The sequence below is a fragment of the Gopherus evgoodei genome, chromosome 1 (genome assembly GCF_007399415.2).
Source record: "Gopherus evgoodei ecotype Sinaloan lineage chromosome 1, rGopEvg1_v1.p, whole genome shotgun sequence".
NCBI lineage: Eukaryota > Metazoa > Chordata > Testudines > Testudinidae > Gopherus > Gopherus evgoodei.
The window spans coordinates 290,098,961-290,114,317 of record NC_044322.1 but is presented as its reverse complement, the minus strand read 5'-3'; the positions used below and the strand labels follow the sequence as shown (position 1 = coordinate 290,114,317).

Sequence of the window (15,357 nt, the reverse complement as noted above, 5' to 3'; positions counted from 1 at the left end):
ATTGTGTTTTCTCGCACTCCAGAGCATGAACAGAGTCCTCTTTACTTGTAAACAGTTCAGAAAAAATAATCAGAGGGAACAAATTTTTGTCAGTACTATGGATTTTGGAGCAGAGAGGAGACAGACTGTGATGTGACTTAAACCATCAAGTAAATGCTATGGAACAAAGCAAGTTCTGTTTTGTTTTTTTTTGTAGGGTGGGGGAGAGGGCAGGTTATGACATTTACTTGAAAATGCAAGAATATCTTATCTTGCTTGCATGCACTGCAGTCTCCTGAAACTTCAGAAATGTCAGGTAGATTTTATACCTAAGCAGAGTGTAATCAATACTGTACATAAAATTTTAAATCCAGGCTTGCAAATAAAGAGCTCTAAACTGGAAAAGGTTAGAGTTATGACAGATTTGTTGCTAGGTCTGTAAAGAATATTTGAGTGACAGTAGTTTTGGACTGCACACTAGGTGCTTCTTTGCAAATATGAGACAGGTATGGTTAGCTTCTGGAGGGAAGGAGCATATGAGTGACATGTCTAGTTGCGAAGGGAGGTCTTTAAAAGAAGTATGAATTTGTACCGTATTTCACTCCCTATTAAATGGAGCTGGTCTATCAGGAAAGTACTGTGTTGAACGAGGTTGTTATTCCTGTGTATTGATGATAATCATCATTTAATGACTCTGATATTTAAAACGTACTTATATAGTTTTAATAATGGTGTTTATCATTGTTTTCAGAAAAAATGACCAAACCCACACACACACACACATTCTGCCTGAGTTAGGGCAGTGGCAGTTGCACTGTCACTTTATCCTTTGGGGTTTCTGCCTAGGAGAATATATTTAACTTTTAAAGGGGGGGCTTCCATACTACATCAGTGTATCTTGCAGTCACTCTTAGCCAGTGGTTCTCAAACTAAGGCCACCGCTTGTTCAGGGAAAGCCCCTGGCAGACCAGGCCAGTTTGTTTACCTGCCGGGTCCACGGGTTTGGCCAATTGTGGCTCCCACTGTTTGCGGTTCGCAGCTCCAGGCCAATGGGGGCTGCGGAAGCAGCGTAGGACAAGGGATTTGCTGGCTGCCGCTTCCCACAGCCCCCATTCACCTGGAACAGCAAACCGTGGCCAGTGGGAGCCGTGATCGGCCGAACCTGTGGACCTGGCAGGTAGACAAACCAGCTTGGCCCGCTGGGGGCTTTCCCTGAATAAGTAGCAGCCCTAGTTTGAGAACCACTGCTCTTAGCCATGCTCACTGGGATTTATCTGTGCCAGTGCTGCCATCCCCGTATAATCTATATGTCAGCCGAGGCCTTGAACTTTGTTATCCCAAAGAATAGTTGTAATTCTGTGCAGTATCTAGCACCAAACCTGCTCCAGTCTCACGTGAATTTCTGTTCCTCTGTTGGTTGCTCTCAAAGCAGTTATCACCAACTGTGAAATCATAGAGGATCTATTAAGATTTCTGAAAAGGAGTAAAGAGAGGAGCAGATAAAAGCTTTAAAAACAAAAATTATCCCCTCCCTTTCCCAATCCCCCAAAATAAGAAAAAAATTCCTCTACTAGTAGTAGTGAAAGGAAAAAGTGTTTGTGAGGTTGGGAAAACAAACACAGACAACCTGATTCATGGTAGAAACAGAATTCAAAATGAAAAATGTAATGTGTTTTAAGAGGCATCACCAGATCTTTAAAGGATTTATGGCGACCTCTTCATAACCTCCATACGTGCAGAGACAAAAGGACATGCAGACCGTAAGCATGTCTACTAGAAACATTAGAGGAATGTGCTTTAGACAGTGGAACTGCTGAGCTACATGGCATTTAGAGTATTTGCATGGAGTTGCTATGTTTTAGCATATAAGCATTTTTTATTAAAGAAATGTGTCACTCTCATACACAAGTCCCTTAAAATAATGGCATAAAAAATAAGATGGCCTAGATGAGACTCTTGAGACCACTTTTTATATTTTTCCAGCTAATGTTTCTGTCTATACTTTCTCGTGCAGAAAAGGACTTCAGCTTTAACATTTACTTTCAGATCTGAATTTCAGGCCTTTCCTCTCCCCTGTCTAAATTTAAAGACTTGATTTTGGCTCGTCTCTCTAGTGCGTGTACATGTATGGCCATGTGGAAGAGTGAATATGGAAAAACATGTTGTATCTCTGTGTTCCATGTTGAAGAAGAACCTTCTTGTCATAGTGTTCTGGTAACTCTTCTCTCAACATATCGGGTAGAATCCTGGCCCCTTGGAATTCAGTGGGAATTTGTCCATCAACTTCACAGATTCATAGATTATAAAACCAGATGGGACCTTTGTAATCATCTGACCTCCTGCATAACACAGGCCATAGGACTTCCCTGAATTAAATCTGGTTTGAACTAAAGCATATCTTTTTAGAAAAAAATCCAGACTTGATTTAAAAGTTTCTTGTGATGGAGAATCCATCACAGTCCTTAAGTTGTTCCAGTGATTAATTACCCTCACTGTTAAAATGTACATCTTATTTCCAGTCTGAATTTATCTAGCTTCAATTTCCAGCCACTGAATCTTGTTTTACCTTTGTCTGCAAGACTGAAGATACCTCTTATCAAATTTCTGCTCTTCGGTACTTACAGACTGTGATCAAGTCACCCCTTAAGTTTCTCTTTGTTAAGCTAAATAGATTGAGCTCCCTTAGGCTCTCACTATAAGGCATGTTTTCCAATTCTTTAACAATTCTCTTGGTTCTTCTTTGAACCCTCTCCAATTAATCAACATCTTTCTTGAATTGTGGACACCAGAACTGGACACAGTATTCCAGTAGTGGTCAGACCTGTGCCAAATAGAGGTTTTATAACCTGTCTACTCCTTCTTGATATTCCCCTGTTTATACTTCCAAGCACCTCACTAGATCTTTAGGCCACAGCATCACATTGGGAGCCCATGACCCCCAAGTCTTTTTCAGGGTCACTGCTTCCCAGAATAGAGTTCTCCATCCCGTTAACTATGGCTGTTAAATAAGAGTACAGTGGCGCGAGGATTCCATCCCTTCTCTTTAGAGAGCAAGGCACTCTAAAAATGGGTTTTTACAAATTGTGAAGCGTGTCAGTGAAGTAAAAGGCATATCCATCTGTTCCTTTGCTCTGGGGCATTCTCTAACTGTGCCATGTCACTGGAAAGAACTGTGAAGTGATTTTTCAGTTCACTGGTGCACGTGTTTTCTACAATATATTGCAGCCTCTTGGTAAAAAATAAATGTGATTTGGCTAATGAATTGCCTTAGCTGTGACCTCATCTTGCCACATGATGTTTTTGGTAAATGCCTGGGCTTATCTGTTGTATTTAGTTCCAGTTGGGAAGGTAGGCCCTAACACAGATGGCTCTGTAACTAGCAAATCTGAACTCAGAGAGATTATCACTGACTACATGTTTGTATAGCTCCTAGTACAATGAAGCTTTGGCCTGATTAGACTCTAGGTGCTACTGTAATGTAAATGTTTAGTAATAATAATAACAGTGTCCATTCTGTGTTTAGTAGTTAGAACAAGGCATCTTGAAACAAAAATTTTACAAAGATTGTTTTACATATGGGGGCAAACTGTTACTTGAACACTGGACATCTATTTAAGCTGTGTGGGTCTAAAACCTTCTTCCATATTGTGATTTGTAAATACAGATTATAGGATTTGTAAGAATAAGTAGTTTTGCACATATCATGGTGGACAGGTTTCAACTGAGCTGAATGTAGACGTGGAGACCGCAAACGGATAAAACTGAGCTCTTACACTAAGTTTTATTTTTATAGTAAGGTGGTTACAGTGTAGAATTCATAGAGTAGTACATCTTAAAATGTAAAATATAAATCTTTCATAAATTTAAAATATTCAGAGAAAGGGTGGAATTTTATCCTTAACATACTCTGTCTTCTGGCCACACCTATGGCATTCTCTGAGAATTCAATGTCAGACAAAATATATACAGGAACATCTATGGATGGGCCAATGTAGCAGCACAAAGTATGCATATGTCTAGTGACTTCATGTAGTTATTGTTCATCCATGACAGTCAGAATAATTCTAACATCTAAATTAAAATTTGAGTATGAAAGGCCAGCTCGGGTTTTAGTTCTGAATTGCTCGAGGATCAGTTGTTTCAACAATGTTTGTCAGTTTGTCAGTTTTTCATATTTCTTTTACATTTTAATTATAACCCATCAAATCTTAAGTGATTGCTCATGGGCTAGACTCAGATGAATGTCATCGAAGGGTGTTTTATTTAATGGCTTCAGCATAACATCTGTTTCTAATGTTTTAAAAGCCAATTTATATGGAAATTTATTTTAGAAAAAGTCAATAGATAGACACTTTTAACACCTCTTGTACTCTAGTAAAAATTCAGAACTCAGAGTAAAATAGCATTGACATAATGCTGTTTTCTTGCTTGCACAACATAAAGAATAATGACATAAGGACCTTTTTGCATTGACATAGCAATGATTATATCTTCTCAGTTGTCTTTTTAACTGTTTGATTAATTGCTTTGTTTTTATTTTTTTAATAGCCGAGCCATCAAGACAAACCAGGATCTTCTGCCAGAAACCCCCTGGACTCACATATTCTACAATGATTTTTGGGGAACTCTCCTAACCCACAGCGGGAGTCACAAGTCCTACCGTCCTCTCTGCACACTCTCCTTTCGCATTAACCATGCCATTGGAGGCATGGATCCTTGGAGCTACCACCTTGTAAATGTCCTGTTACACACTGCAGTCACTGGGCTTTTCACAAACTTCTCCAGAATCTTGTTTGGGGATGGATATTGGACCTTAATCGCAGGCCTGCTGTTTGCGTCTCATCCCATCCACACCGAAGCAGTGGCAGGAATTGTGGGGAGGGCTGACGTTGGAGCCTGCTTTTTTTTTCTGCTCTCATTGATGTGTTACGTTAAACATTGCTCTACAAGAAGCTACTCAACCAGCACTTGGGGCTGGATCTTGGGGACAGGACTCTGTGCTGGCTGCAGCATGTTGTGGAAGGAGCAAGGAGTGACTGTTCTAGCAGTTTCAGCAGTTTATGATGTCTTTGTGTTTCACAGGCTGAAAATGAACCAAATCATTCCTTCTATATATAAAGTAAGTGACTCTGCCCACCTGAGTTATTTGTTTTATAAAGCAGCAATCACTAAATTAATCAGATGCCAACTTTATCTTCTGGTATGGCTTAGTAGGGATGTCAGCCCTGTGCGAAATAAACACAGATGCCTTATACTGAAAGTACAATTAAAACCATTCAGTAAATTTTTTTTTTGTATTAGTTCCTGGCATTTGAACCATGTGGTATTACTCATCTTTTCAGGCTGGGGATCTTTTATTCATTTGTTCTCATGTCTTTCAACTCTGTTTACCATCGCCTGCTAACCCCAGGGTTGTAAGTTCAATCCTTAAGGGAGCCATTTAGGGAACTGGGGTAAAGATGTGTCTGAGAATTGATCCTGCTTTGAGCAGGGGGCTGGACTAGGTGACCTCCTGAGGTCCCTTCCAACCCTGATATTCTATGATTATTTAGCTCCTTTTTGCATGTTATCTCCATGTATCTTGCCAATTCAGCTTACTGTGGTTGAGTATGCAAGTGCATCAGCTGATATAAATCTACAAGCCTCCCTGAAGCAAAGACAGAGCACTTAATGTTCAGGTTCAACAGAAATGCACAGGACTTGAATTTAAGGCTCTGGCATACTTTTCCCCCTAGTAGGAGCTGCTATGCAGATCTGTTACAACCTCCTCCAGAATAAATATTTCTCAAAATGGAACTAGTGGCTCACAAGCAAAACAGAGAAGTCTCCTCTGTTGTTTGCATTACAGCAGTGCCTAGAAGTCCCATCTGAGACCAGGGCTCCGTTGTGCTTGACACTGTACAGAGTAAGAGAAAAGATGCCCAATTTTTTTCTGATGGATCAATTTCCCATTGGAAAATGTAGATTTGAAATATCAAAATGTTTCATGAGAACATACTAGTTTCACCATTTTTGATGGTAAATTATCAAAATGTTTAGTTCTATGAGGTTAAAGCACTTTGTTTTGACATCTGATATTACAAAAGTCTAAATGAAGCCCTTCACCCTGTTGAAATTAATTACTTTGGAAATTTGGTTTTGCGGGAAATTTTGAAATTTCAACTTTTTGTTCCATTCAAGACAAAAAGAAATTATGAAATGCGTGAATTTCCCACAGAATGGACATTCCAAGTTTTAATCAGCTCAGTTTAAGAGACAAATCCCAGCCTTGATGAGTTTATGATGACATGGCAGACAACAGGTAGTCCCCCAGCAGTCTTCTGTTAAACTAGTGTCGACTTACTAACGAATGCCAACTTACATTAAGCACTTTGTTTAATCAGGTGTCTGTCTGAGACTGTAAGAACACTTCTGAGCACAGTTGCCAACTTTCACGTGGTAAATAAGCAACTCGACTTTCATAATAAGCCAAAAATCAAGCTAATGCCATTTCAAGACAAGGCCAAAATAAATCAATCCCTAAAAACCCCAACACTCTGACTAGATCCCCCTGGACAGTGGTGAGCCCACTGTGTACCCTGACTCTCTTTCCCCCTGCCTTGCCCCTGCTTGCCAGGAGCTGATCATAAAAGAAGAAGCAACAAACTACAAGCCAAAAACTAGCCAATAAGCAACTCACAAGCCCGTTAAGCCAAAAACAAGCCCAGTTTTTGTATTGTTTTTTTCCCCATGGGTTTGGCATGTCTGCTTCTGAGAGCCAATGAACAAACATCATGAGTACACTGAATAGTGACTTGTGTGGAAAAAGAAAATGTGTATGTGTATTTAACTGCAATTTGTGTTTTAAAGTTATATGATGGTATTTTTCAAACATTTGGTACATAATTCTGTAGCCATATTTGAAAATCTCACTCATTATCCATAAAAGAAAATGAGGGATAAAACTCTATTTTTATTCCTACTGTGTACATATTTCCTAATAAGTGAAATTTGAAATATATTTTGTTGGTCTTCTTATCTAAACTAAACTACAAACCCTCTTCTCTTCTTATGATCAAAATCCTCTCATGGATCCTTCTCCAAATTCTGTCTTCATCCCTGGACTGAAGGCAAGGAGTTGATGTTTGGTTCCATGGAATAAATAACATTAGGACAGTCATGAAAAGTCAAGATGGAAACAAATACAGTTTTAGGAAGGGGATTTGCTGCTCAATTCTATCCCATCCACTCCATCTTTGTATCTGTGCTATTTATTTCCCTGAGTGGAGGATTTCATATTTACCATAGAGGTATCAAGTCTTTTTTGTTTGTTTGTTAAATTTATATTATTTTTTTTTTGGCAAACAACATCGAGGCTGTTTTTGTTTTTGAAGATTTACACCACATGGACAGGGACCATGGTTCATAGCAGCACTTCTTAGGAATGCAGAAGGCCAGGGCTGGGTTGCTGCTATGTACAGGGCTTTGTCAGGAACACACGAGGAAATAAATCTGTATTATGCGATGCTCAGGCCTGAATCCAATCCTTCTTAAAACCTGTGTGTTTGGGGACAGGTCCACCACCACCCACATTCTTCATCCTGTGTATTGGATGGGATGTCCCTCCAGCAGCCTTGCTTTTCTGAGTCAACTCTTATATCTATAGAGTGTGAGAGTTGTCATGTCCTTACCATGCTGGTGCAAATGAACAGAAAGCACTCTGATGCATTGCCAAACTTGCTCTGTCAGCATCTGAATTATCATCTGAAATAAATCTATAAAACTAGATAAATATACATGTGACTTTGAGGTGTCCAGTGTGATAATAATAATAGAACTATTGACTTTTCATAAATATGGTTAAGTTGTCACTGTCCTAAAACTTATTCTTCCTTCATTGTCTTCGATCCATAATATCTGGTCTTCTTTGATGTTTGGGTCTCTCTTCCTGTGTACTTGCATCTCTTTTGGTGTCATTAGCAAATTCAGTCAGGGATTAATCTAGACTAAAACTCCAGGCAAAGGATTGAAGCAGCAGTACTGGTTTCAGGGAGAAACTTGGGTATTTTGTGTACTTTTGTGTTTCAAAAAAGTCTCTGGACTTCACACACTTATCCTGAACTGGGTGACAACTATTAGGCAGTACCACTGTTGGAAGATTAAATGCTTCTTGATTTCAAATCTCAAAGTGGAACATGATTTGAATGAAAGTGATCATGAAATGATGGATTACACGAGGAAGGAAAAGAGTGTGAGAAGCAGAATAAGGACAATGGACTTTAGAAAAGCATATTTTAACAAACTTAGAGAATTGGTTGCTTAGTCAGGTCCCATGGGAAGAAAATCTAAGGGATAATGGAGTTGAGGAGTGCTGGCAGTTTCTCAATGAGAATATTAAATACACAACTACAAACTAACCCAGTTCAAAGGAAAGATAGGAAGAATGGTAAGAGGCCAATAAAATTCCATCAGGAGCTCTTTAATGACCTGAAAATCAAAAAGAAAACCTAAAAAAAAAAAAAGTGGAAACATGGACAAATTGCTAAGGAGTAGTACAAAAGTATAACACAAGTTTATAGGGACAAGATCAGAAAGGCAAAGACACAAAATGAGTAACACCTAGCAAGGGCCATAAAAAGCAATGAGAAGAGGTTCTTTAAATACATTAGGTGCAAGAGAAAGACAGGAAAATATAGGTCCCCTGCTTAGCTTGGAAGGAGAGCTAATAACTGATGACATCTAAAAAAGTCGGAGCTGTTTAATATCTGTTTTGCTTATCTTCTCTAGAAAGGTATATTGTGACCAAATACTTAACACAATTAATATTAACAATGAGGGAGAAGGAACAAGTCAAAAGAGAGAAAGAACAGGTTAAAGAATATTTAGGTGAGTCAATTATATTCAAGTTAGCAGGCCCTGATGAAATTCATCCCAGGGTATATAAGGAACTAGCTGAAGCAATCTTGGAACTGTAAGCAATTATTTTTGAGAATTCATGGAGGATTGATGAGGTCCCGGATGACTGGAGAAAGGCAAAATATTTTTTAAAAAGGGGAAAAAAGAGGACCTTCGATACTTGGAAAGGTATTGGAACAAATTTATTAAGCAATCAATTTGCGAGTTCCTAGGGTTATAAGGAATAGCCAGCATGGATTTGTCAGGAACAAGTCATGCCAAACCAACCTAAATTCCTTCTTGGACAGGGTTATGGGCCAAGTGGATGGGGCCTGGGAGTGGGGAGGAGCAGAAGATGTGTTAGTTCTTGATTTTTAGTAAGGCTTTTTACACATGACATTCTCAGAAGCAAACTAGGGAAATATGGCCTAGGTGAAATTACGATAAGGTGCATGCCCAACTGGTTGAAAGACCATAAAATAACCTTAAGAGTAATTGTCAATGGATCACTGTCAAACTGGGAGGGCTATCTAGTGTAGTCCCTTTGGGGGTCAGTCATAGGTCCGGCACTATTAAATATTTTTCATTGATGATTTGGATAATGGAGTGAAGACTATGCTTATTAAATTTACATATAACACCATGCTGGAAGAGGTTGCAAGCACTTTGAGGACATGATTAGAATTCATAATGACTTTGACAAATTTAGAGAATTGGTCTGAAATCAATAAGATGAAATTCAGTAGAGACAAGTGCAAAATACTACACTTATGAAGAAAAAATCAAATGCACAAATACAAAATGGAGAATAACTGGCATGGTGATGGTGGTGGTGGAGGTGCAGTAAAGGATCTGGGAGTTATAGTGAATCAGAAACTGAATATGAACCAAGAATATGATGCAGTTGCAAAAAAAGACTAATGTCATTCTGGAGTTTATTAACGGGAGTGTTATATGTCAGACATGAGAGGTAGTTGTCCTGCTCTATTTTGGCACTGGTGAGGCCTCAGCTGGATTGTGTCCTATTCTGGGCACCACACTTTAGGAAAGATGTGGACAAATTGGAGACAGTTCAGAGGAGCGCAATAATAAATCTGACCTATAAAGAAATGTTTAAAAAAAACCTTGGTATGTTTAATCTTCAGAAAAGAAGATTGAGAAGGGATTTAATACATCTTCAAATATGTTAAGGGCTGTTCCAAAAGGATGGTGATCAGTTGTTCTCCATGTGCACTGAAGGTAGGACAAGAAGTAATGAGCTTAATCTGTAGCAGGGGAGATTTAGGTTAGATATTAGGAAAAACTTTCTAACTATAAGAAGCTCTGGAATAGGTTTCCAGAGGAGATTGTGGAATCTCCCTCATTGGAGATTGTTAAGAACAATTTGGACAAGTTCCTGTCAGGGATGATTTAGATATTCTTGGTCCTGTCTCAGCTCACTAGTCTGGACAAGATGATTGGTTGAGGTCCCTTCCCGCCATACATTACTATGTAATTGTAAAGAAGTAGAAGCAGCTCTCCATACTACTACTTGGAAGCTCCCCAGAGAGAGCAGAGTTTGATAACTATTGATTGATTTTATTTCCATTTTGTTTGGCATCTCTGGACTCAGATATAGAATGTATTTATTGATAGTTTGCAGTAACCATATTGAGGTAATGTCAAAACTCTCCCATATAGGTCCCAAACCAAAACTTTCCTACAGATCTCTCATGCACTTCTAAATGTTAAAGAAAAAAAAAGTCTATCTATCTATGTATTTATCTGGATCCCATCACTATGAAGCACTCAAATACTCCAATCTTGAATGAATTTCAAGCATCTCCAAGAGAAAAGGTAAATAAGGAGCTGAACCATGGAGAGACTAAGTAATTTACTCAGGATCACATGAGCAGTCAGTAGGAAAACGTGAAATGGAATCTTGGTCTCCTGAGTCTCCATCCCATGCCTTAAACAACAAGATCATCCTTTAGGTCACAGAACTGGAAGTCAGGAAATCTGGCTTCTTTTCCCTTTGCCTTGAACTTCCTATGACTTGGGTTAAGCCAACAAATCTCTGTGCCTCAGTTTCCCAGCAGTAAAAGGTGGAAAGTACTTCCCTGTTTGACAGTGGTGCTGATTAGAAATCCATGGCTTCAGCAGAGCACAGATACTATTATGAGTGCCATAGAAATGTATACAAATAAATAAAAATAAAACAAAACCAAACCATTTGAATGCTGTGTAAAAAAAATGCACGTGTTCCTTCTCTAATATCCTCACGTATTTTTTTAAGCAGCTCTGCTTTGTGTCCCTCTCTTCAGGAAGATTGCTGCTTGAGCAGCAGCTTCCTCAGCACCAGGAGAAACTTCCCTTCAGCCACCTGAACTCCCAAGTGGGCTCCTCAACAGCTAATATCCCTGTTTCTCCAGAGAGGCTTAAATTAGAGACACTTTCTATTTACCTTTCAGGGTTTTAATTTCTTTTTTTATAAACAACTTGCATTTTATAAGAATACATTGTCATGGAAGGTGAATGGCATGTCATGGATATTGGGAGTATCTCCTCAGGCTTAAGCAGCAGCTGCCTTTTATCTTCTGGAAGCTGTCAGTCTCCTCAGCTGCTGTTTGATAGCTTATCTGTGCTCTTCTGCTCGCCAGTTCTGGAGCAGGGGCTTCACTTCTGTTGAAGGCCAGCAGGGCCCTCTAGTTCTGGTTCCTGAGCGCTGTATGGGAGTTAGGGTATGTCTACATTGCATGGGGTGTGTGATTGCAGTATGTGTGGATATACCTGAACTGGCTTTAATCTATCTAGCTCAGGTGCTGATAGCAGTGCAGCTCTGGCTTCAGTGTGACCTAGCTGCCTGAGTGAGTATCCAGGGTTCCAGGCAGGCTTGTACAGCCCATGCTGAAGCTTTGCAGCCACGTCTTCACTGCTGTCGTTACCTGAGATAGCTAGATCAAAGCTAGCATGAGTACGTCTACACGAGCTGCAGTCATTCCCCCCATTGAAATGTAGGCATATCCCTAGACAGGTGAAATTTAATTCCCCTCTGCAAGGGAGAAGTTATTGAATTTAGAGAAGAAAATGTAAAGTTAAAAGAAGACAGAGTGATAGATTTAAAAGCTAAGTTAAAGCAAACAAGTCACCTTTATCTAAAGGTCCACTGTGCTGTGCTCACTCTAATGTTATACAACCCAGACCTGCATAACAGCATTAGAAGACATTTCTCAACCTTTTTGTATTTCAGAGTGCACTTTGAGCCTTACCATTAACCCTGTGGTGAGATTGAAATACTGCTCCGCTGGAGAGCTGGAAATAATTTTCTAGGCATGCTGCAAAGCCTGTTCATTGGCTATTTGGGAATAGCTGAGGCACTTTGGATATGGGGCTTGTTGTGGGTTCTGATTTGTAATTTGTTTGCTGACCAGATGTTGGCATTAAGGGGTTTGGGATGGAGGGAAGGGCAAGAAAGCTGCTGCTGTTTTGGTTTGAAATGATTTTTCTGTGTATCTTCTAAAGTAATATCAAGGATGACTATAGCCCAGGATAAGTGTTCTTAACAAGAAATCCTGGCCCACTGGCATCAAAGGCAAAGCTTCTATTGACATCAGTGGGGCCAGGATTTTACCTCTTACTTTTTATTTAAATTTAGTATATAAATAAATTTATCATTTAAGGCTTCCTAAGGTATTGACACTGAATTTAGCAAAGAATAAAAGAATATATTAGACACAGTGACCAACCATAAGCTTCCCTATGGGATGTGACAAAACGAGTTAGACAAACAAAAATGGAGACAGTTTGAGATTTCTCAGTAATCTCTGAATTGTGGATTTATTTTTAACTTATTTATTTTACCTCTTGGTTTACCATTGTTATGGGCTCTGGACAATATTCCCTAGGCAAGGATTGAAAATATCCCCAAGTCATCACTTTCTGTACAATCCAAGTTTTTATTGAGTTATTTATTTTAAAGTTTCTAACTCTTGTGATTGAAAAGCTGACTATCCCCCATCTGAATTGAGTATGATGAAAATAGTGATACAGGCTGCAGACAAACCACTTCAGTGTCTCTACTGCTGCTCACAGCTTTCCCAGGCTGGAATATAATGAAAACAGACCAATGTCTTGTCAGTTCTTCACAGTTGCTGCTCAGAACACTGTGGATATCATAGAAGTAGTGGATCAATTTCATTGTGCTATCCTATTTGGGGAAACTCTGTGTATGCAATGAACGGAAAGAGAAGGGAAGTTGAAGAAAAGAGGAAACAGACATGGAAGAGGACAATTCAGGAAAAGTTAGGTGCTTAGGGTGTTAGCCTGGGACTTGGGAGACCTGGATTGAATTCCTTGCTTTCCCACTGGCTTCCTGTGTAGCTGTAGGCAAGTCACTTCATCTCTCTGTGCCTCAGTTCCCCATTTGTAAAATAGGGGATAGTAGCAAGTCTTGACCTCACAGAAGTGTTGAGAGTAAATACATTAAAAGCTGGCAGGTGCTCAGATATTATGGCAATGGGTGCCTTTAAAAGTACCTAAAACAGATAGGGAATGTGGCGTTGGGAAGTGTCAGAATGGTATTTTTCACCTTAGTTTTAGTCCTTGGACTTGTTGGTGTCAGGTAAATTTTCCAAGCCTAGTCCCAGATAAAAGTGGTACTGTTCTATTGCAGAACAACTATAACCTGTACACTGGGCATACTCCTGTTATCATGATTGTGTGACTAGCTGTATTGCTGCTTTGCCATAACAAACACATCAGAACATTACACTGTGAATTTACTGGAATACCAAGGATTCAAAATGCTGCTGTGGTGTGGTAGCTGCAAAGCAGGACCACCAGCAAAACAGATACAATCTCTTACTTAGCATCTATTTTTATGCATTTACAGTTTTTCAAATGTACAATGAAATATTTTTTCCCCATAGCTGTCTATTAAAATCTAAATTCTACCCTCTGACCCACAGGAAAGGATCTCATTGGTTTCCATGGGAGATGCATATACACATTAATGGGTAGAATTTGGCCCTAAGGGTTTTCCTTCCTTTCGCCAAATGTTGCTGCATCCCAGTCTGGATGTGACATGCAGACCCCTTTGGGTAGTTGAAAAGTCTGTCTGAAGCCCAATTTGATTTGGTTAGCTATATTATGACTAACCATTCATTTCCTGACTTCTTCTTCAAATGCAATATAAGAGCATGTGTACAGTTAAATCCAGCATCTCTTGATGGAAGTGTACTTTGACACATCTGTAAATAAATCTATGAAAGTGAGAACAGTCAAAAATCTGACTGAGTGGGGACAATGCATCAATTTGTTTCATGTATGTATGGAAGAAAGGTGTTTTGTTTCATTGACAACATTTTTAGACCTTAAGTCTTTCACTCTAAGTCAAATAGAATGCAGATTGATTGATTTGTCATGTATCATATGTATGAAATGATTCTGCATGACCTGCGTAAGTTAAACCACCACAAAATATGAAAAAAACCCAGTACGGGAGAGAGCTGTGATGAAGCTTGTAATTATATAAACTATGCAAATACACAGAGGCCTTATTCTTTTGTACTAGCAATCCCCAGCCTCAGAGCAAGGCTATTAATCAACTTTGCAGTGTGCAGTCTTCTGTCCAATTAGTAGTATAAAGCTAATTTAAAAAAGTAGGGATTGGAGCAAGGCAGTGTTAGTGGTTAAAAAGAGAGAGAGGAAGCAGTAACGTTACTTCTTGGTTGGACCATAAAATAATATAAGAAAATATGTATCACTTAGAGATTTATATATACAGATACTAACTAATCCAAATGTACATCACATGTGTATTCCAGTGGTTCAGTATAGTAATATTTTTCTAGATCAACATATTGTTAATACAAGGGACTGGTATATTGAACCAAGGAAACGTCTCTTCTCCTGGGAGGCCTGTCTCACATACGGAATTAGTTACTGGTATCTATAGATTGATATGAACCACAAATGGAATCACAGGATGCATTATATAACCTTTTGTGCTGTTACCTTCATTGCTATAGTGTTTCTTTTTTTAAAAAATGGAGGCTTACATTCCATTTAAGGTAACCATGCAAACCCACTGCTCCATGAATGACATGGTTAACCGCCAAATAGAACATTACTCACACTTATGGTCAGGAGCAACCTTTGCTGTGGTTGGTTTGCGCTACGTTCATTTGAAATGGAGCTTTCTGTGCATTAAATAAAACCTAATGATTTTTCAGAAGGCTTGAAAATGAAAAACAGAACCATATTTTGTGGTTGGGTACGCTATGGTCAGCATTCTTATTTTACTGTTTAAAATAGCTACATTCTGAAGGACATTGAAATTACCTTCAGGATTCAATCTCAAAATAAAACACCTCCTCTGATTTAAACTTGTAGTTTATTTTTCTCTTTTGAGGAGATTCAAACCACAGCTGTTAGAAAGGTCAACCTTAGGTTTTTTGTTTTTTTTTTCCTCTCTGGCTTCTGTCATTTTGCATCATTGCCTTGGCATCATTTAAAATATAGCCG

The 15,357-nt window shown here is 39.0% G+C and overlaps 1 protein-coding gene across 1 annotated transcript in view; it reads left to right on the top strand.

Moving 5' to 3' along the window:
* The window catches only part of TMTC2 (transmembrane O-mannosyltransferase targeting cadherins 2), a 402,975-nt gene that overhangs the window by 146,803 nt on the left and 240,815 nt on the right, over window positions 1-15,357 (top strand). The window contains exon 2 of the mRNA XM_030548615.1: window positions 4,528-5,098. Within this exon, the coding sequence (XP_030404475.1) occupies window positions 4,528-5,098 (571 nt within the window). The remainder of the gene's footprint in view (window positions 1-4,527; window positions 5,099-15,357) is intronic.